The 26547-nt window shown below is 42.2% G+C and overlaps 1 protein-coding gene across 2 annotated transcripts in view; it reads right to left on the bottom strand.

Moving 5' to 3' along the window:
- The window catches only part of LYN (LYN proto-oncogene, Src family tyrosine kinase), a 67474-nt gene that overhangs the window by 38213 nt on the left and 2714 nt on the right, over nt 1-26547 (bottom strand). The window contains exons 2-7 of one of the 2 annotated variants that reach the window (XM_006085285.3): nt 8087-8160; nt 4739-4784; nt 3803-3908; nt 2231-2329; nt 2011-2114; nt 1071-1220 (exon numbers count right to left, since the gene is read on the bottom strand). In XM_006085285.3, coding sequence (XP_006085347.3) covers nt 1071-1220; nt 2011-2114; nt 2231-2329; nt 3803-3908; nt 4739-4784; nt 8087-8155 — 574 coding nt within the window. In that variant the 5' untranslated portion in view covers nt 8156-8160. Of the gene's footprint in view, nt 1-1070; nt 1221-2010; nt 2115-2230; nt 2330-3802; nt 3909-4738; nt 4785-8023; nt 8161-26547 lie in introns of those variants that run through there. The other variant, XM_006085284.3, reaches the window with a different exon arrangement.

Genomic DNA, 26547 nt, shown 5'->3' with positions numbered 1-26547 from the left:
TAAAAAAATAACAAACAGATAAGCAAAGGCTAATAGATTGCCGCACTCAATACAATGTGATTTCAAATTGCTGAGCCCGTGTACGCTCGTCATGGCCAAAAGGCATGGGCTTGGTTCTGTCACCAGGACACCCCCAGCCCCAGAACAAGGCCAGAGCACAGCAAGCACTCCACACACATGCCAGGTGAATATGCAGAGAGGGAGGGGAGGTTCCACAAAACCTGGGGTACCGTGCTCTCTCCATCTTTCGGGACCTAAGCAAACCTATAGTGTGTGTTGCCTTCAAGCGGATTGTAGACATAAGCAGGCACAACAGCTGCCCACTACAGCCGACTTCAATCACACAGGGAATGAACCCAAAGGCTGGTCATGGGTTCAGCTTAACAGGGCTGGGGAGTGGCACTGGTGACAAAGGACCAATGACGTGGCACTGCTAAGTCTTTTAGTGTTCCTGCTATTTCTGTGTTCTTTTACCAAGAGTATGTGTTACTTTTTAAAAAATATATATATTTTATTGATTTTTTACAGAGAGGAAGGGAGAGGGATAGAGAGCTAGAAACATGGATCAGCTGCCTCCTGCACACCCCGCACTGGGGATGTGCCCGCAACTAAGGTACATGCCCTTGACTGGAATCAAACCTGGGACTCTTCAGTCTGCAGGCTGACGCTCTATCCACTGAGCTAAACCGGTCAGGGCAAGAGTATGTGTTACTTTTACACACACACACACACACACACACACATCTGCAAGTTGCATTCCTCTTCCAGATAGTTAAAGATATGTTGTAAAGATATGCACTATGGGAAAACAGTATTCATTTTCTTTTCATAATTCTGAAATACTAATTGTGAAACACCAGGGATTAGGTAGGAAGGACCGGAATAATTATTCCCAAGGATCAAATCTGACTTTGAATGTATACTTAATTATAGATAAATTTAGAACATGATCTGTAATTTTATCAAGAAAAAGGTCATGCATAAAAACTTTTAATATGAAAAAGTGTTTGCCACCACATAGTTACCATGATAAACATATTTGTCTTGTCCGATCTCCACTTTTTACTTACTTTGGTAATGCTTAATCATGTCACTGATGCAGGGAAAAGTGATTCTTGGAGAGATGTAATAACCCCCATTGTCCAGACTTCTAATTTTGTAGTGCTTAATGACATCACCGTGCAGAGGGTCATAATCTCTGACAGACAAAGAGTAGCTTCCTGCGAGGGAAAAAGTACAAGTAAAGATTATATGCATATTTTATAAATGAGATCTGCATTACACCACAAAATATGCAAGATATAAATTAAGTATGAATACTACATAATTTGAAAAGTCCTATAAAAAGTCTACTTGAGCCCTAGCCTGTGTGGCTCAGTTGGCTGAGCATCATCCTGTGCACCAAAAGGTTGCCAGTTCAATTCCTGGTCAGGGCTCATGCCCGGATTTCGGGCTCATTCCCCGGTAGGGGACATGCAGGAGGCAGCTGATCAGTGTTTTGCTCTCACAACAATGTTTCTCTCCCTCTCTCCCTCTCTCACCCTCTCTCTCTAAAAATCAATAATTAAAAAATCTTTAAATTAGACAGTGATCCCTAGCAAACAGCCAGAATGAATGTAGACGTCTTTAAAAAAAAGTTGACTTGATAAATAAAGCTAGAATTTTGTTTGCTCTGAAGTTTACCAACATGCCATTTTCCCTCTTCGTGATGGTTTTTAAAATTATTTTGCTGAAATGAAAAGTTGTTTTGCTTTCCTTTCTCTTAAAATGTCAAGAGTTACTCTAAATAATAATGTAAGAGACCCAGCAAACATAAAGCGTGGTGAGACATGGCCATAGTTATGCCAGTTTCCTATGCTACTTTAGCAAACTAGTAGCAAAACAAATAGTTTGAGTTTGTTATGGTTGAAAACTATGAAATTTCACTAGTGGGACATAAATATCTTCTAGAATAGTTTCCAGGATTGGTTCCTAAATGGTGTTTACAAGAAGCCTTATGCCCCTTCTTACCCTTTAATGTTTCACTTTCTCTGATGAGAAAGGCCCCCGGGCCGTTCCCTGGTGCCAAAAGCTGTCTTTCGGCATCTTTCCTGGTTATATCCTTGAAAAACCACCTGAGAAGACATTGTCACAGTTCATGTTATGCTCCAGGGAAGTAAAGAAAAGGAATGAACGAGAAATCCAACGTGGCAAACAAAACCCTCCAAGATGACAACGGGCAAAGACTCACTCTTCCGTTTCCAAGGTGTTGACTTTGGCTACGTAGTTGCTGGGGATGAAGCCTTCTCTCTTTGTGGAAAGGGACTTAGCTTTCCACCATTCTCCGTGCCTGGAATAGAAACACACGTCGGAAAGTGTGTCCGATTACTCAAGAACTATCATAGCCACGGTCTCAAGGTGATTTGGTGGGTGAGGGAGGGTGGGAAGATTCCTGGAACCTGGGAATCCAGTGGGAAAACCCACTCCTCTTGCTGAAATAAAAATATGTGTAGAGACTGAAGCAAAGGAAAACAGCCTCACCACCAAGGTGTGGGTCACTGTGCTCAGCAATGCTCAAACAAGACTTGGTGAAAATGGTTCCATCCCGCAGAAGCAAAATGCTTGTAATTTCCCAATGGATATCCAAGAAATGCTTGAGGCTCCAAATAGAAATGGGAGTCAAGGGAACAATGAACCGTAGTTCCTATGGTAGAGACTCCTTTGTCCAAACATCTAGTTTCCACAGAGAGAGGCCATAGAAAACCATACAATCATTTCAAGCAGGCAGACCTCATCACTTGCTCTTGCCCTCAGCATGGAGCTGGGGAGGAGGCTGGGGCAATGAAGGAGGGAAAATTGGGTGGGTCCCTATGAGCCTTCAAATTCCCACACGCAGATGGATCCTCATCAGCAAGACACGGAGGACGACAATGGACACTAATCTATATGCTTACAGTGTATTTATCCATAGGAACATACACACACGTAATCCTCACATCAGCCATGACAGAGGCCCTGTGAGGCCCATTTTACAAAGGAAGAAACTGAGGTATAGAGTTGAAGTGACCTGTGAAGATCATACAGCAATAAATGGCAGGGCCAGGATTAGGCTCAAGTTCATGCTGCATCAGTAAGCGATAATAGCTCTCAACTACTTAACACCTTATAGTTAATAAAGGGTTTCTCTCCTCTACCTCCTGGTTGGCAGGCCAAGGCGACAATGTTTGCAGATTAGAAGGAAAAGCAAGTTAGAATTGAGATACTGGGAGTTCCTTATTCTCAGTTTTGTTCTGAACCCCTACCCCTGTGGTCTGACTAGGGTCACAGGTCTGTGAGTCAGCATGGATGGGGTTAAGCAAACAATGATGTCCAAGTGTCTTCCCAGAAGTGCCACATGCTGAGTAAGGGCTTCACTGAGTTGACCACTGCTTTAGCATAGTGTGCTTATATATCGAAACCAGTTGGACCCATAAACCCAGTCTGAATGTGGGTACTATAACTAAACAAAAATGTCATCAAATAACACACATTCTACACATGCCCACACTTCTTAAGGTGGCAGAGATGGATAAGAAAGAAATCAGTGTCTGTCTTCAAAGGGAGTTCTCCTGGGGAGTGCTCACAGGCGAACTCCAGAGGACCATTCCTTCGGTCCCACGCCTTCCACTCCCAGGCCTACCGCAGCAAGGAGGTTGGGAGGCCTCAGCCCAAGGAGGGGGTCTGGCTCTTGCTGTGCTGCTGGAAGCAGAACGAGGGGCCAGTGTGTAGGACTCCGTGGCCTGGGTTGAGGGGCGGCAGGTGCAGTGTGCCTGGGTATACTTACTCCTCCAAGACTTTCATCTTCTCCCCTTTCCTGAAAGACAAGTCGTCTGGGTGGATGCCATCATAGGGGTACAAGGCTACCACGATGTCTCCTTGCTCCTCTGGATCTAACAAGAAAGAACACAAATGAAGACCTTTAGAAAACCATCAGCAGAAAACGTTTGGACAAATCCTCATCGGGCACAAAGGATGACTGATGTGCTGACAAGAGGGGGAGCTGGACAGGGGCATGTGCTTCCTTCCTGGCAGGGCTGAGGGCCTACATGGTCTGCAGTGAATAGCTGTACGCACTGCTGTACGCACTGCTGTACAATGTTCGTTATCTCCGATCACACAGACCTACACCTCTGATTCACTCCAACTCTATAGTTAAGAAATGATGCACCATAATGCTGTTCATAATAGCTAAAAGGAGGAAACAATCCACTGTCCAGTGACCAATGAATGGATAAACAAACCATGATCTACATGATCTACACATATTATTCAGCCTTACAAAAGGGAGGAAATCCTGACACTGGCCACAGCAGGAGCGAGCCTGCAGGACATTATGCTAAGAGAAACAAGCCAGTAAGAAAAGGACCAATGCTCTGATTCCACTTATATGAGATTCTTAGAGTATCAAACTCACAGAGACAGGAAGTAGAATGGTGGGAGCCAGGGGCTGGGAGGAAGAACAATGGAGTTCGTGTTTAATGGGTAGGGTTTCAGTTTGAAAAGATGAAAAAGTTCTGGAAATGGATGGTGGTGATGGTTGCACAGCAATGTGAATGCACTTAATACTACTGTCCGGTACACTTAAAAATGGTTAAAATGATCGATTTTATGTTATGTGTATTTTTTCACAATAAAAAAATAAAGTAATAGCCTGGAAAATGGTTTCGAAGAGTCTCTAACAGCAAAGAAAAGAAACGACCATGTTGCTATGAAAACGTACCTTTAGTCTGAAACCTCTGTCCTGGCAAAAGCTGAGATTCTGGAACCTAGGAGAGAATATTGGTTAGAAAAGAATTTTTATGTTTAGCTTTTCTCATTCACATTCATGTTGTATGTTGTATTGTTTTTCTAACAGTAGCCAATGAGGTTTAGAGTTGCTAACTCATGAAGCTGGAGAGAAGAGTACAGAAAAAAATTTCCGCAGAGCTCTGTCCCGCTCTGTACAGCTCTTCCTTCTAAAAACAGGGGTTTGCCTGTGGTGGCAGGAAATGAGCAGGGCTCTGGGCAGGGGCTGCTGGAGGCTTAGCCGATCATCCTTCTCTCTGTTATTTGGTAACAGAACCCTAATATTATTTGGGAGGCAATTTGCCCAGCTCAATGACTATGCTTCCAAATTCTCTAGCGTTCCACACAGATGGAGGGAGGCAGTGTATCCGTAAACAAAATGACTGTGTGGGCCTCGGGGCCTGATTCCCTTTAGCCTTGCTCTGGGGGTGAAGGCTGGAGTCTCAGCAGCCGGAAACCAGGCACCAGGGACAGCAGAGCAAAGACGGAAGTGGCTGGGGCCTTGGGGACCTTGGGACTAGCCATCCAAGCCCAGGACTTTGATCTCCATGTTCCCCAGACTTGTTTTTTTTTTTTTTTTAAACTGTGGTGAGGGCTCTGTTCTAGCTGCTGAGAATAAGTCTTGATTGACCCAGGCTTTCTCTGGCTGACCCTGATTCCATCATAGGGACAGATGGCATTCCCTGTAATTTTAGTTGGAGATGAACTGTCAGGAAAAGCGTGGTGGCACAAAAGGTCACTTCGATTACCTTTAAATCAAATTCCTTTTCTCTCAGTGACCATGAGGAGGACGTCTAAGACCTCTTAGACCCTTTTCAGGAAGGAACTGTCAGACACCTATACCCGCAAATCATGTGACTTTTCTGTTTGATTAGAGTGATTTAATGAAATGGGACAAAAACAGTTCGTAGTGAAATTTAAATTTCTGATGAAAGTTAGCCCATAAAATCTGGGCTATGGTGGTGGTGGTGGTGGTGGTGGTGGTGGTGGTGGTGGTGGTAGTGGTGAATTACTATATTTTCTGGTATCAGAAAATCATGGGTCCATATTATCCTTTAACACTTATTTCAAGAAGTTTCATACTGATTTTTTAATAATTTAAATGTGCATAATTAGGATGTATGATCAATTTTAAACGACTTAGAAGAAATAATTAAAAGATGAGAAACCAATTAAATCTTTTTGAAAGCAGCAAGCTGATTTTCAAATATCAAAGTGTCCTTAATTTGCAAATGTTTTAATACACTTTTTATAAGACCAGAACACATATATGCAACTCATCTACTATCCCTCATTTCCTTTAAAATGTCTTTTCCTTAAGAGTGTTGTTGAGTTTCCTCTCCCTCTCCTCTGTAATCAATCCAGGGAGAGCATTCTGGGCACAGCTGCCAGAGCTGACTTATCTGTGGGCACAGAATTAGGCCAAACTAACCGACTCATAAAACAGGACATCTGTGACCACAGACGGCACAAACTAAAATATGGGAATTGAAAGATGTCAAACATGTTTACTACTTCTGCTTTCTAACTTAAGTTTTAACCTCCTTTACTTTTAATAAGATGAAAAACGGTAAGTTTGTACTATTTTCCTTTGTTTTTCTGAATAAAAAAAATTCTTTGTTCATCATTAATGAAGAAAACCCCCACACAAACTTAGGTTTTAAAGTATGTAAAAATCTGGTATATGTGATACCAGGAAAAAGCCAGACCCTTTTTATGAGATCTTTGACTTCAATTTCTTATGTCATTTTATTTTCTACTACTCATATTTATATAATATGTATAGATAATATAATATCTATATCTACACCTATTAATGCAATGATTTTAAATACAGGGGTGGCAAAAGGAGGTTTACAGTTGTTCGTATGAACAAAAGATATAATACAAGAATAAATAATAACACAAGAGTATGTGTTTTGGGCACTCACAACTGTAAACCTATCTGTAGGATATATGTATTTATAACTAAATCATTAAAGCTGTTAATAACCTTATATATTTTGAGTTTCCATATAAAATGACATATTAATATATATGTCCAGAAATATATTCACTCTTCATCTCCACTTCTTTGTAAGAAGATCAATAGTGACTTATCAATTTCAACAATGACATGCGACTTTGACATATGTCATACCTGTAGCATAATGGGGAACAGAGCGGGAGAGGGCTGACTGAAGGTCTTGATAACAATAATACACTTCTAGAATGCCAGGGCATTTCTCAGACAAGAGAAACTATACAACAAGGTATTTGGGTTAACGTGGACTAAGCTGCTTCCAGGTTAAATGCTGAGGAATTCCATAAACACCATTAGATTTGTTATGTATATTATTATACATAAAGAGAGAGAATCGCCCTGGCCAGGTGGCTCAGTTGGTTGGAGCGTCATCCCCTACACCAAAAAGTTTCGGGTTTGATTCCTGGTCAGGGCACGTAGGGGAGGCAACTGATAGATGTTTCTCACATCGATGTCTCTCTCTCTCTCTCTCTCTAAAAATCAACAAAAACATATCCTCAGTGAGGATTAGATAATAAAAAAAGAGAATTGATGGCAAGGATATAACCTCTAAGATAAAGTGCACTTAAGGTTGTAATTATCCAAAGCTTTGTTCTTCTTTTCCATAAAATGTGACATTAGTTCTTCCTTTGCCAAGCATTCCCAAATTCATCAAACAGCACGCCACTCATATAACCTTTCTGGTACAGATCATCCAAGGTTAGTGGGCAGAATTAGCTGTGTGTGTGTGTGTTTAATCTTTTAATTATAGTAAGCCATAGCAGCTTCAGTATCTGCACTATGATCAATTAGTTGAAGAATGACAAGATGGGGTAAAGGAGATATCAGCACCTGGATTAGCTTCTGACTTGAATGCAGCATTTCTTTCTGCTTGCAGACCATTGCACTAATCTCACTGCCTGTCCTAAGTCACACAAGCTCAGATAGACATGTGTATATATAAAAAATGGGTATTCACACCAGTGATATGGATGATGATTTTTTCTCTATAGAGAAGGTGACCAAGGGCCACTTTATTGTACAATAAAGTGACCGGTTTTCTCTCAAATGTTTACAGGCTCTTTACAGGATTAAGTTACAAAGCATATCAAGAATTGAGGCCTAAGTTACTGATGTGATTTTTTTTTGCACGCGCATGTTACAGATTTGGTGTTTTGATCCTGCTGTGGGAATTCTCTCCTGAGACTATCTACTTACTGGCCTTTGCTGTTTATTGGACGTTGGATCTCTCACATAAATAGTTCGGTCAGTATTACGTACTGGTTGCGTCTTCAAATCTACTCCATCGTCATTCAGATGGTCTTTCCTTTTTGATTTTATACATCCCATATTTCCTGTGGGAATATAAAAGCAATGACATTGTTTTACCATCCTAGAACTGGCATCAAGCCACCAAAATCTCTCCATTAATGAAGAATAAAAACAATACACATTTATTCCTTATCATAGAGAGTTTAACAAACTCAAATGTGGGGGATTGTTCACCAACCAGTGTGCTTGTATATTCATTTGTTCAACAACTATTTATAGTGCATCAATGTCATGTCAGCAAGACATAGTTTCTGCTCTAAAGACGCTCAGATTCTGTGGCAAACACGTGTGAATTGAATTTACATACAGTAGTGAGTCAATAATAGAGGATGCGCCAGATCTAGGGAAGGACAAGAGGAAAAGGCGGTGGTCAGGGGAAGCATCCTGCAGGAAATGCTCTATGAGTCAAAATGGAAGTGATGTCAGCCAGGTGGCCAAGTCAGCAAAGGGATTCCAGGAAGAAGGAACTTCACATGCAAAGTATTGACCCTAAGATAACATGGCCCCCTTCACAGGGAACTAGTTCAATCTCAGTCCTTTAGGAACCAGTTCATTCTAAAGGGTCAGGGAACTATTTCTATAATGTGAACCCGGTAGGGAAGGCCAGAAGTTGGGCTGCAGAGGAGAGGGAGGCACACCTGAGGTGCAATGTCGAGGAGTTTGTTTGCCTTCCCACCCCTCCACCCCCAGGATGAAGGACACAACATGCAAGGTGAGTGAGGGGCTCGAGGCTTTGAAGGCAAGCATGATTAAGAACTAGAATGCATAGACTCTGGCCCCAAATGAATGTGGCTTGGGAAAATGGTGGGGGCCTTCACCAAGACAGGAAATAAAAGGGAGACACAGGCAGAGGAGAAAAGATGCTTTGTAGGAACATTCAAATGATCAAACCCAGGAGGCTTCCCCGTAAGATATGTGACTGTGGAAACCAGGAGAGATGGCAGAGCTAGTCACAAAGGAGGGCATCAGCAAGCCATGATCGTGCACAGACTCCGGAGGAAGACCTGTGGCCAGAGGGGGTTTATGCTTGAGCAGTGCAGAGTGACATAACCCTGCTTCTAAATGCTCAAGTCTTTTAATTGTTTATTCAGTTGCTACTAGGATATGTAGGGCACCACACCGAGTGCTCTGGGGACTAAAAAGATGTTTTTAAAAACTGAAATCAGATATGAATCTTGCCTTACAGGATAGCCTCCTGGTCAAATCTGTTATGAGCTTTCATCTGAACATCCTATGTTCCCCAGCATCTCCTAGACCCCACAGAGCAGATTCCCTGGACACTTTCCAGGAAGTTCTCAGGGGGCTGAGTGGGGGGCAGGTTCTCCCATGTGACCTGTGCCATTCTGAAGCCCGGCCATTTCGGGATCACTGCCAAGAATGTCAGAGGAGGGAGAGATGATTTAGAGTTTGGAGAAGGCGGAGCGGTACCAGGTAGGGAATACCTCCCGGGGGAGGAACTGTTCTAAGAAAGCCAGAGAGCCCCTCTCTAACTGTCACCCCCTCGCACTGTGGCCGCAGCTCATGGGTGCATGTTGTCCTGCAGGCGTCCAGGTGGCCCTTGGGCTTGTTTATCATTTCATCCCCTGAGGTGGAGCCTCTACAGAACAGCCACGCCTCTTTCTGAAACTAGTGAGCTGTAGTTCCCAAAATAAAGGGGAAGCAAGTACTTCTTTAACTCAAAACAGCACATATTTTTCATATGCTAAAGTTTATGAAATGAACATGGGTTTTAAAGTTTGTTTGGAAATAAGCGAGACGAGTTTTAGAGTTGATGGGTAAAAACAGGCGAGTTCTTTTTTCACTAGTCCTCCCCTCTCCCCCCAAAAAAGTAGTGTTTAAAATCAGCTGTAAAATGGTGCTGTATAAATGAGGGAATATCGTGCATTATGGAAGAGGCCTCCCAGCGCAGGCCCCTAGGCAAACAGTGAGCTCAGGGGAAGGGGGCGAGTCCAGCCGGGGAGGTTGGGCAAGCGGATACAGGAACAGCACCAAGCCTGGCTGCCCCTCCGCTTCCCCCACAGGCGCCTCATCTCCCTCGCCCTCCCCCATTCCCTTGTCCTCTCCCTCTCGAGTTCTCTCCTGTTTCGAGTTCTCTATAAGAACGACAGACAGATCTTCACTAACCACCTGATTGAAAAGATCACCCCTCTGCGCACGCCTCATAAATTACACTGTTATCTTTCTTATTACAACCTACATCCCATTACATAGTGGCTTGTTTCTGGTCAGCTCCCAGCCCCTAGAACAGGGCCTGCTCAGAGCAGGGGCTCTACATTGGAAGAATGGATGGAGCTGCTCTGGGTGCTGCTGCACTTGGGGCTTCCTACATGCTCCCCTGGGCCCCTCTTGCTAAAGGTGGGTAAGGGAAAGGGAAAGGACCCTTCCCACCCAGTTGTTATTTTAAAAGAGACAGAGAGACAGAGAGCTCTAGAACTAACTTCTAGTTTATAGGAAATACAGAGGTTAGAGCAGGGGTCCTCAAACTTTTTAAACAGGGGGCCATTCACTGTCCCTCAGACCGTTGGAGGGCCGGACTATAGTTTAAAAAAAAAACTATGAACAAATTCCTATGCACACTGCACATATCTTATTTTGAAGTAAAAAAACAAAACGGGAACGAATACAATATTTGTATTTGCATGTGGCCCGCGGGCCGTAGTTTGAGGACCCCTGGGTTAGAGGAACAAAATGAAAAATCCTTAATGTGTGCTAAAGACTACTAGCCTGGATACTTCAAAACATACAGGCGACTAACTGGTTTGGCTCAGTGGATAGAGAGTCGGTCTGCGGACTCAAGGGTCCCAGGTTAAGGGCATGTACCTGGGTTGCGGGCACATACCCAGTAGGGATTGTGCAGGAGGCAGCTGATGGATGTTTCTCTCTCATCGATGTTTCTAACTCTCTATACCTCTCCCTTCCTCTCTGTAAAAAATCAATAAAATACATTTTAAAAAAAACAACAAACATACAGGCAAAGGGATGGGGTGGGGCTAAAGAGACACAATGTGTGAACCTTGAATGAATGGGGGGCGGGGGTGGCGGAGAAAGATGACACATGCTGGGATAATTGGGGAAATTTGGAAACGTTTGAACATGACATTAGGGGACTGTGTGTTTTACAGGTATGGTAATGGCACTGTGGGAATGCTGAGAGTGTCCAACCTCAGGCGATGCATGCCAGGCGTGTGGGCATGAAGGCTCAGGGCGTCTGCAACTTTCAACACCAGTCAAAATGAAAAAAAAGCAGAGGGGGCGTAGAGGGAAAAGAGGGGACAAATATGGCAAAATAATAAAAAATTCGTGAATTTAAGTGAGGATATTCTTTCATTGTTTTCTGGAGATTTGAAGTTTTCAAAATAAAAAGTTGGAGGGTTGAAATAAAGGGATATTATAAACCACTCTATGCAAAAAACTTTTTCAAAGTGTTAGACACCCCTGTAGCGTGTGTGTGTGTTTGTGTGTGTGTGTGTGTGTGTGTGGGGTGTGTGTGTGTGTGTGTGTGTGTGTGTTTGTGTGTGTGTGTGGTGTGTGTGTGTGTGTGTTTATTTAGAGCCATGGAAAGGTTTTTAACTGGGGAAAGGACATGAGGACATCTGTACTTCAGGGAGAGGACTCTGTAGGAAGCAGGAGGTGGAAGGGCTGGAGTGGGGACTTCAGGACAAAGGCCTCTGGGGGGAGGGGTTGGTGTCCAGACAAAGAGATGACAAGGATCCCCAGGGCAGAGGCCCGGGAAAGGAAGATGAAGAAAAAATAAAAAGCAGTGGATGGGGGAGGGGTGGTGATAGTCCATGGATTATCATTTCCTTATCCTTAGTTCATGTTTTCCCTCCCCCCATCACCATGGACACCAGAGAAACAAATGTCTTGTAGACGGAAACAACTACAACACTGCTCCACAGGCAGCGCTGCTGCTGCTCAGGCCGAGAGGCCTCTGCTGACCGCCTCTAAGTCTTGCGGTTCCTTATGCTGCGGGGAAGGTGCCAGAAAAGTTCAAACCACAATGCAGCCCCGAAAGAAACGGAGAAACTGGTTTCACGTTTGCGAGTGATATGAGCTACACTTTACAATGATTCACACCTTAGTGCTTTTTAATTAAACATTTATAATTTTCTGAGCATCTCATTTAATCCTTGAAGAAATCATATGAACCAAGAATTATTAACCCCACTTTACAGAGGAGTAAACTGAGGTATAAAGAGATGGAAAGACGGGCCCAAAGTCACAGCGGCGCACCAGTGAAGGGTGGCGTTGGGACTCACACACAGGCTTTAGCTAAAAGTCAAAGCCTAAGGTCTGTTCTCTCTTTTCTTTCTTCTTATACGATGGCTCTTTAGAAGCTGGTGTTTTATCTACTCATTAATGACAGTAAATAAAGAGACTGTAGTTATAGCCTGCTTCTTTCTTAAAAGGATTTGACATGCTTTTGCAAAAAAAGACAATGATAAATTTAATAAAATGAAAACAGAAAACCCAAGCCAAGGAAGAGAGGAGAGTGCAAATGTGGTGGCAAAGTGGGTACCAGATAGGGTGTGGCAAGTTCCTAGCAGGAAGGGCCAGAGGGCAGCGTGAGTCATGAGCACCTCATTGGGGCGGGGGCGGGGAGCAGATGGGAAAGTGAGGCCCTGCAGAATTGTAAGGTTTCAGAGAGGAAGGGAGAGGGCAAGAGAGATAGAAACATCAATAATGAGAGAGAACCATTGATCAGCTGCCTCCTGCACACCCTCTACGGGGTATTAGGCCTGCAACCTGGGCATGTGCCCTTGACCGGAATTGAACACGCAACTCTTCAGTCTGCAGGCCGACACTCTATGCACTGAGCCAAGCCGGCTAGGGCGAATTGTAAGGTTTCTTATGGACTCCACATAAAGTGCTGTGGGTGATGCAGTTGGCAGTGCCTTCATGTTTTCTAACAGTACATAAAGGAACATTACATTTGGAAACTTTGGGTTAATAATGATAATCCCATATAATAAAAGGCTAATATGCAAATTGACCAAACAGTGGAACTACTGCTCGCTCAACGCAGGAGCTGCCCCCTGGTGGTCAGTGCGCTCCCATAGGGGGAGTGCCACTCAGCCATAAGCCAGTCTCATGGCTGGTGAGCACAGCGGCGATGGCAGGAGCCTCTCCTGCCCTCGTGGCAGCACTAAGGATGTCCACCAAGGGGTCCCGGACTGTGAGAGGGCACAGTTTTCTAACAGTACATAAAGGGACATTACATGTGGCAACTTTGGGTTAATAATGATAATAGTTAAATAAAAACCTAGGTATGTGCCCTGATCAGGAATAGAACCTGCAACCTTTTGGTGTATGGGATGATACTCAACCAACTGAGCCACCTGGCCAGGGCCATGTTTTGTTTTTATTATGACTTAGGTATTTTCTGTTTTTATTCCAGCAGCCATCAAAAAGAAACAAAAACTTAAAAAACAACAACACTTCACCACAACTTCCCAAACTGAATATTTTAATTTGCATTGAGTTTTCCCAGCAACAAGTGACTTTTTCATCCAAAGGCAATTCATTGGGGTGGGGGTGGGGGTGTTGTTCCTGAAGTCTTCCTCCTGTTACTGGCCTTCTCTGGCCTGATCTTGCAATACAAGTGGTCCCTCTGGAGTAACCAGAGAAGTCTATGGGGGAAGGAGACAGAGGGGATGAGGGGAGAAAAGGGAGGAGCAGGCAATTGTCTACTTTGTGCTTGGCACAGATGAGCAAAGCAAAGCCCAGAGATAAACCCGCGCGGGTCATGGAAGGTCTTAGGTGAACTTGGTCTACCAGCTTCAAAGCTGCCCAAGGCCTTGCAGCCTCTCTGTGGAGTGAGCTTCCTTCCAAAAGAGTGTTTTGAGTTAGGGAGCTTAGAAAGACAAGAGAAAGAGTAAGGAAGCCCCAAGGACAGACAGGTAGATGGTGATAATCCCAAACACGTGATCTGAGCTTCAAAAGTAGGTTGAGTTTGGTCCAAGGATCATTCCTAGGCATTCCTCCCTAAAATAATGCCGTCCAGTTTTCACACTTGCATTCCAGGACCAGCTGTTAGCTCCAGAGATTTGCTTTGCCCACCCAAACAGAAGCCCCCTGATTGTGTTCCTTCTTACTTATAAGAACGAAACTTTAAAGACATGTTTAGAGAAGCAAAGTCTACGAGAGAGCTGCCATGTTTTCCCCAAACTCCCCATCACAGAAGAGGGGGTCAGAAAGGCCTCCCTGGAATCCTCAGGAGGGCGGAAGAGAAGAGAGAGCCCAAACTCAACTCCACCAACAGCTCCATCAATCCTGAGCTTAAGTGGTTGTATTTTCTTTTGTCAATTTTCCTAAATTCCTTTGAAAAAGAACTGAAAAGGGTGTGTAACCACACTCTCTTTATTTAGGCAACTATGATTTTTCTCACTTATTATGGTAACCATTTTCAAACATTCTTGATATTTTTCCTTTATAAGCCCTCAGAAAGCCATTGTTGAGACAGTTGGTGAGCTGGTAACCCAAGTCTGTCTTGGCTCCAGACCCTAGCTTTCTTATTTGAACAGCCTCTAACATAAAGCCCTCCCTAAGGTAGAGAGAGAAACATCAATGTGAGAGTGAAATATCAATTGGCTGTCTCCTGCATGCTCTCTACCGGGGATTGAGCCCAAAACCTGGATATGTGACCTGACCAGCAACCTTTGGGTACACGGGACAATGCCCAACCAACCCCACCAGGGCCAGGGTTGAAGAATTTTTAGAAATTAGTTTAAAATCTGATCAATAATTCTCTTTCATCATTGATGTTTCTCTCTCTCTCTCCCTTCCCCTCTGAAATCAATGAAAATATATATTTAAAATAATGCATAGTTTTTTTAAAAAAAAAAATAGAAATAATATTAAAGAAATAAGTCTTCTGGTAAATTGGAAAATTTGATAAATTTATCAAATTGGCCTTCGGGAAACTGGCTTTTAGAAAATTGATCTAAGTAAAATAAGCCAGTCAGAGAAGACAAGTACCATATGATTTCACTCATATGTGGAATCTAATGAAGGAAATGAACTAACAAGCAAAAGAGAGACACTCAGAGAGAGCAGGCTGAAAGCTGTAAGGTGGGGATGGGGGCTGCTGGTGGGGATGGGGTGGAGTGATTGATCAAAAAAGAAAGAAAAAAAAAGGAAGCCCCCAAGCCTCATGGATAGAGACAACAGTGTGGTGATTGCCGGAGGAGGGGGGTGGGGAAAAGTGGAGAAGTGTATAGAAGGGATAAATGGTGATGGAAGGAGACTTGTCTTGGGGTGATGAACATACAATACAGTGTACAGATGATGTGCTGTGAAATTGTGCACCTGAACCTGTATAATTTTGACCAGTGTCACCCCAATAAATTCAATAAAAAGGAAAAATAATAACATTTCACTGTAAAAGAAAGAAAAATTGATCTATAACATGATACCTCAACACAAAAGAACACTATATAGTCATTAAAATATTTATGTCTATATTTATTGACATAAAAGATATTTAGAATATATTTAAGTGAAATAAAAGTTAAAAAATGGTACATATGGAAGTATTTTTGTGAGGGAAAAATATATAAATGTATAGAAAAAAAGTCTAGGAAGAGAAATATTCTAAAATACAGTGTTCATCTATAGGTGATGGTATTACAGGTATTTCTGGTTTTGCCTTTCTAAATTTTCCTATTATATATTTATATATTAAAATTGAAGGACATCCGGTAATATGTTTAGTTATTCTTACTCTAAAATTTTAAAAGATATTTTTCATTTTGTATATATGTATAAATTACTTATCTACAACTGCCATACAATATATTTTTATTATACACATATATAACATGTAGAATACTAGTATAAACACATATATTTGTGTATGTATATACATAAACTTGTGCAAAAATTCAAATAATGTTTGGAAATTAAAAAAATAAAATAAAAGAATCTGAATGCACGTCCTAAGGTCCTTCAAACTCTGATACTCTGTGGGAGTGAAGAACTTGGAGACGATGCAGGTGGAGCCACAGTCCTTGCTAAGAACTTAAAAGGCAATGAAGCAGAAGTTGACAAATCATGGAGACTTTTCCCAGACGTAAGGAAAAATGCTGGGTGCTCAAGAGATGCAGCGTGCTCTGGAGGGACGGCCAAAGCTCTGCCTGGCGTCTCAGGACATGGCAACCTCCGAAGCCCCCATGAGAACATGAGAGGCAGGTCTAGTTGATACCTACCAGCCCCCTTCTCTTTGAGTCTTAGCAGAGTTAGAAAGTCTAAGGGGAGGCAGAAGAAACAGGCTGTGCAAGGGGCCCATGACTGGAATGAGGCGAGGGGCAGAAAAGGAGAGCTGGTAATGGCTGGAGTGAAGGGAGGAAGAGCTGGTAATGGCTGGAGTGAAGGGAGGAAGGAAGTAGCAAAAGAGAAGGCCGGGGCCCTGAACTTATGACAAGTACGTAACTGACAGCAAATACAGCAAAGGTTTGGGTGCTATTCCCCTGGCTCAGTGTGCAGTCAGAAGCCTCTCCCACATGGCTGAACCCATTTGCATAACTCTTAGTTGAGCAATTTCACACAGAGGAAGAAAACGGGGGGATTGCTGAAACAGTGGGGTTTTTTTGGGTTTTGTTTCTCTTAACAATAAAAGGGAACACTATGAAAACAAGATGAGCTCATGGAAACTTATGCGTCACAGGGTAGTGCGTCGTTTAAAGGACCAGAGAGGACATTAATAATGGAGTCCAATGACTTATGTGCAACAAACCAAGAAGTGTATTAAACCCCAACATTTTTCTAGCCTCATATTTTTATGATCAATGATCATAGCCACCTATATTGAAAAACGTATATAATTATGTATTGATATCCCACTTTCTGAGTTGTCAGCTTTTCATAAATTCAGAGAAACTATTATGAAACCAGGAAAACATGAAACTAAGCCCAAGACAGCTAAAAGAAGCTAAAATACAATGTTCTATCATGCCATCAGTTTCTGCACAGTTGTTGGAGGTGGACTGCAAATCTATAGAAGTCCAGGTTATCTAGAGGCTTAGCAAAGAGGAAAACATGCCGTGGATATAAATACATCTGCTTCTCTACAACAGTGGTCCTCAATCTTAACACTATTGACACTTTGAGCCAAAAAGTTATTGGTGTGCGGGGCTGTCCTAGGCATTGTGGGGTAGGTAGCAGCATCCTTGGCCTCTACCCACTGGAGGCAGTAACACCCCTCTCCTCCTCCTAATCTCCAGTTGTGACAACCAAAACTGTTTCCAGATATTGTGACATGTCCCCTGATAAAAGTTGCAGGGCAGGGCATCTGATGTTTTAATTACTAGTAATGACTTTAAGCATTGATATTTTCTCTTACAGATTGGGTACGAACAACTGTTAGTCATCAGTGAAAGACAGGTTTAATAATCCATTATACAATTTAAAGGGTCCATGTAGAAATCTTGTTCAACACATGTATGCCACTCTGCCAGTCCACACACAGATCCGGTATCTGTTGGAATAGACCGAGAAACTTTTTGTAAAAATATCATGGCCCTGACTGTATACTTAAATATAAATTAGTCTCATGAGATAAAGCTGGAAGAAATAATAAGAATGGTCTCTTCTACCTATTCCCCCTTACTAGGCAACTCAGGCTCAAAGAAGTCAAGCCAAAATTAGTTACTAAAAGACTTTATTTTCACTGAGGATAACAACAAAAGCTCCTCATTTAGAAATATATGGTGAACAAAACAGATAGCTCAGATATAGACCCCTCAGAAATGTAGTCAATTGATTTTTAACAAGAAAGCATAGTCAATTAAATGGAGAATGGGTAGTCTTTTCAACATATGGTGCTGGAAATACTGGACATCCACAAAAATTAATTAGACCCAGAGATCACATTTTTAACTGAAAATGGATAACTGATCTAGTTGTAAAATGCAAAACTATAACTTTTAGAAGATAACATAGGAGAAAATTTAGATGACTTTTTAGATCCATGAAAGAAAAGAATGATCCATGAAAGAAAAATTGTTAAGTTAGATTTTATTAAAATTAAAAACTTTTGCTTTATGAAAGACAGTTAAATAAATGAAAAGACAAGCCACAAACTGGGAGAAAATTTTTGCAAAACACAAAGAAAGGACTGGCATCCAAACTATGCAAAGAACACTTAAAAATCAATAACAAATAACCTAATTTAATATGAGCAAAAGATCTGGACACATCACCAGAAGATGTACAGATGGTGCATAAGCATAAGAAAAGATGCTCCACTTTATATGTCAGCAGGGAACTGCAAATTCAAACAACAAGATATACTTGCATATACCTATTAGAATGTCAAAAATCCAAGACACTGACAACACCAAATGCTGGTGAGAAGGTGTAGCGACAGGAACTCTCATTCATTGCTGGGGGAATGTAAAATGGTAGAGCCACTTTGGAAGACTGGACATCCACAAAAACTAATCTAGACCCAGATCTCACATTTTTCACCTAAATTAACTCAAAATGTCTAACAGAACTAAATGTAAAATAAAAAACTACAAAATTCCTAGAAGACCAAAAGTAAACATACTCTTCACATATGACTCAGGAATTGTACTCCTTGATATTTACCCAAGTGAATTGAAAATTTAAGTTCATACAAAAGCCTGTATATGTATATTTCTAGCAGCTTTTTTCACAATTGCAAAAACTTGGAAGCAGCCAAGATGCCTTTTAGTAGGTAATGGATAAACAAACTGTGGTACATCCAAACAATGGAGTATTATTCAGCACTGAAAAGAAATGAGTTATCAAACTACAAAAGGACACAGAGAAAATATAAATGCATATTGGCAAGTAAAAGAAGCCCATTTGAAAAGGCTACATACTGTATTATTCCAGCTACATAACATGCCAGAAAAAGCAAAATTATGGAGACAGCAAAAAGATCAGTGGTTGCCAGGAGTTCAAGAGGAGGGAGGGAGGGAGGCAGAGATGAAAAGCTGGAGCACAGGGGATTTTGAGGGCAGTGAGCTATTCTGTATTATACTGTCACAGTGGATACATGTCACTAATCATTGGTCAAAACCCACAGAATGTACAACACAAAGAGTGGACCCTACCGAAAACTGTGAACTTTAGTTAATAATAATGTATGAATATTGGCTCACCAATTCTAACAGATGTACCACACTAATAATGCAAGATGTTATTAATTAGGGGAAACTGGGTGGGTTGGTGAATGCCATATGGGAAACTCTCTGTACTTTCCACTCGATTTTTCTGTAAATCTAACACTGCTCTGAAAAATAAAGTCTATTCATCCTTTAAAAAGTATATTGTGACAGAATAGGCACTGGTCCACATACTTGTGAGTCAGTATTTCAGAAAACAGATATACTCTGGTTTCTCTTCAGATTGGACAAATGTTTTGCCTTCCACGAAAACAGATCCTCAATTTTGAAAAGACTATTGCCTTTAAATATTATTTCTGCTGAGAAAAGTTGCACACATCCACACAGCGTGTTCCTCCTTAACATCCAGTATTCTTTACAGTTACCAAGGGCAGGCTGTTGCCTGCTCTGCCTTAATAATTATGACGTAAAACAAAATGGGATTTCATTAAATCTTCTTAATTCCCAAACTTACACCATTTTAGCTTAGGAAAATAACTGGTAAAAGCAGAACAATCTATTGATGTTTAATAATAAAGTCATTATTCCTAACACTACACATATAGCCATTTACAATAAGTGCAAAGTACAATAGGTTAGGCTTTTAAGAATGGCAAGACAACATACATCTGCTAATGTAGCCCTGAGTTTACACACAGATATCTGCATATGAACAGGATTTTTATCATCACTTAGTAATCCTGCAGACCCACTACTGTTAATCAAAAATAAGTAAAAAATAATATGGCAGCAGGTACATAAACTTCACGGTACCATTCAAAGTAGAGCTGTTGACATTGAGGTTACAAAAGCGGCTGGATCTAGTAAGTAAAACTGGGTTGAGCAGCTAGGAAGGTAGGGCAGGAGCCTGCTGTTTTACGTTGACGCTTTTTAGTTCTGGTTTTTAAATTATGCGCACGTATCACTTTGAAAGTGGTAAGAATTAATATTTTCAGGGTGGCTAAAAGAACTATATAACTAAATAAAAAGTGTTTACAATGCAATTTTTACAAAGCAAGATAAAAAGCTTCATATACATTATGATTACATTTGTAGAAAAAGTTTAGAAAGGAATATTAAGATCAAATTAAATCAAAATTGAAATAAAACACTTCTGTGCTTCTATGGTGAGTCAGTTTTTATTTTTCTCGTTTCCATGGCCAAAATATCGACAACAAACCACAATGTTTTACTTTCACAAAAATATAGTTGCAAAATTAAAAGCCAAACACAACGAGCCACTTATACCAGTCACCCCCACCCGGAGTGGCTTCTTCCATGTTCCCATTCACTGGGAGACAGCAACATCTAGACCAGCAGTTCTCAACCTGTGGGTCGAGACTTCTTTGGGGGTCGAACGACCCTTTCACAGGGGTCGCCTAAGACCATCAGAAAACACATATATAATTACATATTGTTTTTGTGATGAATCACTATGCTTTAATTATGTTCAATTTGTAACAATGAAATTGGGGGTCACCACAACATGAGGAACTGTATTAAAGGGTCGTGGCATTAGGAAGGTTGAGAACCACTGATCTAGATGGTTCTGTCCTGCTGTGATCCTTGCTGTTACAGCAGCTGCAGCTTCCTCAGACATGAACGGGGTAATAGCACTGACCCCCATGAGGTGACAGTGGAGTTTGAATGTATCCAAGGGAGACCAAGGCCTAGAAAGCCCTTCTTCGCCAGCCTGGCACCTACATGAACTGTGGTAAAAAGTATGATGGTTAAAAGCCAGGCAGCGATTCTAACCTGGAAGACCAGAGGTCACAGGGTCAAGACATTAAACACAAAAGACAAGCTAGAATGAGAACTGGAAATCATTCTCTGGACTGGGGTTGGAGACAAAGCAGTGACTTAGATCACGTTAGTGTTAGACAGGAGAAGTGGGTTGGAGAGCGTCACTTTAAACCTAGCCCAGGAGTGTAAAAGTGAAAAAGAGGAAACGAGGAGCCACGGCTGGGTCCAAAGTTACTTTCTTAAAATAGGGATGGCCAAGAAGTGTCATAGATTGAGGAGAAGATAAAGAGATGGTAGAGAACAGGCCTGTACAATGCTTCCCAAACTGCGTGCCAAGGCACCCCAGCAAATTCACAGAGGTGCCTGCGGACATTTCCAAATTTCAAGGGAAACACCATGGCATCTATCAGACATCATGATAACTACCCTCTCAATGTTTTAGTATTACATCCTGTTGTATTCCTATCAACAACCTCAGACCTGTACAAAGCCAGGTTTTCTATAGTTGCTGTGATAAAAACCAAGTATGTATAAGGTGAAGATAAATATGGAATAGAAAGTGAGGATGCTGGTGTCCAAATATGAATCCAGGAGTTGAGAAGTTGCATGGCACAGGTATACACATCGAGTTAGTGCGTCACATTAGCAGTGGCCATTTAAGAATAAATATATATAACTAGGTTGTTGCAGTTGCCTCCTAGCTTGTCCTAGCTTGTCTCTAAGGCATCAGTCTTTCCCCTACTCTTTGCTCAACTTTGTGAATTATATTTTCCTCATGTCGCTTTACATTCAAAAACCTTCAATGTCTGCCTTCTATTATTTAGCTAATTAAATGAGTTAATACATGCCTATACAAAGCACCAAGCTCTAACACCGTGATGTCCCCTCATTCATTCCCTCCTGATCACTTCTCTATGTATATTTCTCCACAGCATTATTACGAGAATTTAGATTACAACACATTACAAGACCTATTTCATCACCTGTCCTCACGTGACAGCGAACCCCGTGAGAGCAGAGATTTGTGTCAGTTCTGTACACTGTTGTAGTGCCAGCAGAGAACAGTATTTGGCACTTACAGATGTTCTACAAGCATCATTTGTTGGATAGAGTATCCATAGAATAAATGCTCAATAAATGTTAGGTACTATTATTACTATTACACCATCACCTCTAACACTGCTACCAATATCACTACATTGCCAACGAGACAAAATTCTCAAATATTTAACTTGCCAGCCACAGCCCCTCAGAGCCTGGTCCTAGTCTACCTCGCCTTCTCACTTATGTTACTCCTAAAGGACAGATCCTGTCAGGGACAGATAATTGCATTTATTGACAGGGCAGCAGCAACCTGCCTTTGTGTATTGGCTCCTACCCATTGAGGCAAATCTACCCGTCCTCCCTAGCCTAACTCACACCCAATCTTGCCTGGTCCCCCACCACCTACAGCCTTCTCTCCCTCTGGCTTCTTCTCTCTACAATCAACATGGAACTTAACTACAAGCCCCAGAACATCTCTCTCAGCACTGCTTTATGTCATCACGCAACTCTTGGATCGTCTGTCTGTTAATGTGCATAAGGCTCTCTCCTCAACTAGACTGTAAACTCCTGGAGGAGTTTCCACCACCTGCTTCCACACTGAAACATACACAGAACCACCACCCAGCTACCAAGTCAGCAGTTAAACACCATTTGTTGAATGAAAGTTGAACTTAGAAATCCCATTGACTATACTTTGCAACTAGAAGCAATTCTATAAGTAGGGCCCATTGTTTTCTCATTAGCCACAATCTATTTGGTTTACCATAATAGATGATCAGTAAATGTTAGTTCCCAAAATTGTTTTAGACATATCTAGACCATGACAACAACCAAAATGTCCCCATTAATCGAGAATCTGTGATCATTTCAAGAATTTGGGCTAACAAATCTCTACTTTAAAAAAATAATCTTCCTGACATGAAGTAGCAAAGGGCTTCAGGATGAGGAAATCTGAGTGCAGTCTGGTTCCTCTATTTATTATTAGCCATAGAAACATCAGCAAGTTACTTAAACTTCATTTTACTCATCTGACGAATGTAGATAATACTCCCCCTTCAAGGGTTACTGTGGGGATTAAATGAAATAGCATGTGTTCAATGCTTCACTCACAACAAGTGAACAATGTTACTTCCTGTTTTCCCTCCCTGTCCCCCAAAACAAGGAGAGCCAGGTTATAGTGATATTATCATACGTAAGTGAAGAAAGGCTCGTATGACCTTTTACACAAACAAAACTGTTCAATAAGGATTGCTAAGAAGGCTTTATGAGTATGGATTCTACTAACAACTAAAGTACCCCAGATACTTTCTGACGAACTCCCCCATCTGCACCTCAATTCCAGCCCTCCCTTTGCTTTACTGAGAGTTAAGTGGCCCAGATTTCAAACCATTCCCCTACTCACACTGGGCTCAATTAGTCTGCTAAATCCTTGATATTTGGCAGAAAAACCAGTTCTGTACCATTTGCAGGTATTTCTTTTTTAATTGGCTTGGACTTTTTTCTCTGATTGTGTCACGGAGTAAAAAATTAAGAATTCTATTTTTTGGGCCCTGGTCACATGGCTCAGTCAGTTGGAGCGTCAACCCATACACCAAAAAGGTTGCAGGTTCGGTTCCCAGTCAGGGCACATACCTAGGTTGAGGATTCGATCCCCGGTTGGGGCACGTATGGGAGGCAGCCAACTGGTGTTTCTCTTTCACATTGATGTTTCTCTCTCTCTCTCTCTCTCTCTCTCTCTCTCTCTCTCTCTCTCTCTCTCTTGAATCAATAAAAACATATTCTCAAGGGAGGATTAAAAAAAAGGGGGGGGGGTTCTATTTTTTGGCCCCAAGGCATTTTAGATTGAAGGACAAAGGAGACAGAGGAGCAAAGAGTGGGGACACAACACAGGTCCTTCCCTTTCCGGGGTACACAGAATCACAAAGCTGCCTCTAACCAGCTGCTTTGCCTTCGGAGCTATGTCCCAAGCCACACACCTCAGCCAGTGTGTATTCAGTTACTTGTCCAAACTGGCACCTTCCCTCTCCCCATTCCCCCTTGGCCTCTTGGCCGCCCCCCAGCCAGCCGCACGCTGGCAGGAAAGGGACTCGGGGCTGGCAAATGAGGGTTTTCAAGCAGCCCCAGGAGGAGGAAGTCCCTTGTTCCCACAGACCTGGGTTTTTCTTTCTGTGGGTGTGTTTTCTCTTTCTGAAACCAGGAAGCTAAATTTGCCTAATGGGGTTAAGCCCCAAAAGATTACAGATTCTTTCTTCAAGACTCTGCAGAGGCCTGCATCCATCCCTCCTGTGAAAAGCAATTTGTTTCCTCGACATTGACAATAGTGTAAGGAAAGCCTGGGCGGGGTGGGTGCAGGGAGCAGGGGGTCAATGGGAAAAAAGGGGGGACATCTGTAATATTTTCAACAATAATGATAAAAAAAATTTTTTTTAAAGCAATTTGTTTCCAAATCACCCTGATAGAGGACAGGTTTCCTGGTCTCCTCGGTGGAGCTTATCCTATTCCATTATTTGTATAAAAAGTACTGTATTAACAGATCACTCAAAGTTATGCTTCCCATCCCTCTCACCGAAACTCTAAAAGTGCAGACACCAAATTATATCTGTTTCCTAAAATAACAAAAATCAACATCTCTTAGTTCAGAATCTCACACACATTCTTCACATTTCCGTTAACTAGCCGGGAACGCCAGCAAATTCTGCTTTTCTTGCAATAACGGAGATCCTCTTTCTTGCCTCGCGTTTCTGCTAAGAGTGTGTTCTCCCACGGTATCAGTATCATCTCCCAGCACTCAACAGTCTCAGTCAGGAATGTCTTACTAATGTCATCTGTTACCATTACAGCGACCTCCCCTGGTCTGAACCTCTGGGCAGGTGGAGAAACCTTGCCACAGCCCCTGCATAACCCCAGGAGGGAACCTGTGAGAGTGTCGCTCAGAATCTCGGTGCACTCGGCCCAGTGGTGGTGTTTGTCAAAGAACTGTGGGCCTGGGCTAGGTGTGAGTCCCAAGCGACTGCGTGACTTTGGGAAGTCATTTCATCCCTCCGTGGATTCACTTGGAAAATGAGGATATTGCTGCCTACCCACTGTAAGGATGAACTGAAGCAATACACTCACAGCGCAAAGAAGGCACTCAGTCTGGGAGGGCTCTTGTCCACATCTCTTATGTGTGGTGCCCTACAAATGCCTTATTATTCCTTAATAATCCTTCCTAGATCTTTCATTCTTAATTCTCTTAAACACATGTTCAGCTGCACTGGCTATAGGCCTACATTCTGTGTTTGCTCTAGAAGTCTATAAAGCCATGATCCTTAACCTTGGCTGCACATCAGAACAACCTGGGGCTTTTAAGAAAAAATGTACTCCAGTTGTACTAGAAAACAGCTGAATCAGAAATTCTGAGGGTTAGGCCTGGTCATCGGTGTTTTAAAATCTCCACATCTAAACAAGCACCTGGAAGACTTTTAGGTGGTGGTAAAAGCAGTGAAGGAAAAGCAGGGTGACAGGAGGGGGGGTGTGTGTGTGAAGGAAACAGCGATGCGCACTCACATGGGGTCAGAGACAGACTGGCGGGCGGGCTGAGCCGAGGCAGCATCAGCGGCAGATCTGCGAGCCGCTGCTGTCCCCAGACCACCCTGGTTCCTTCCCACTGCAGTTTTGCTTGCTCAGCTCTTCATGTCATTCTGGGCAATTTTGTGCAATCCCTCAGCTTCCTTTCAATAATTCCCCATTTTTGCTTCAGCTAGTCAGAGGAGGTTTCCATGGAAACCAAGGAAACGTCAACTAATACAAGTTATTTGGTTTAGATTAGTCTTATTTATGTAGTCATATTTGACAAATCAGGTAATCTGGAGGAATCTATTACCATTTCCACCACTGAGTCTCCCAAACACATTCCTTAGCTTTTTCTGGGCCTACGTCTCCTCATCACTTGGAAAACAAATGAGCCAAACAAAATATCCATGTCTTCCAGCTCAAATTCTACACGTCTGTGACTCCGCGATCTTTTTCGCTTGTTGGACATATAAGAGAGACACTGGCGGTGTCCTCCTAACCCTCTAAGACAGGGCCCTGTTCTCAAGGCGTCCCATACATTATGTCTTTGTGTTAACGGAGGAGAATTATCCAGTGTGCCCACTGTTAGGGAACTCTTCCTTTCCTTCTTTTTTGAGTTCATACCACCAGCTTGTTAGCGCCAGTTTCTCTTTCCTCATTCCCTCAACTTCAAGTTTGACAAAATATTATCAGGGTATCAATATATAAGAACTTTTAAAGAGTAGTTTCAAAATCATAACTCTCCCTGACTTCGGTCATACTCCAAATGAACAGAAACCTGATTTTTAGTTTTTCCATCTGATGCAACACACACACACACACACACACACACACACACACACACACACAGCTTAAGGCAGCATTTATTCTGCACAGTCTGAAGGGCAGTGTTCGCTGTCCCACATTTCTAGGACCGAGCCAGCTGGAGGTCAGGCTGGG

This window comes from Myotis lucifugus, unplaced genomic scaffold, assembly GCF_000147115.1.
Source record: "Myotis lucifugus unplaced genomic scaffold, Myoluc2.0 scaffold_17, whole genome shotgun sequence".
NCBI lineage: Eukaryota > Metazoa > Chordata > Mammalia > Chiroptera > Vespertilionidae > Myotis > Myotis lucifugus.
Note: the sequence above shows the minus strand (reverse complement) of the source record. Positions and strands in the feature narration are given on the sequence as shown.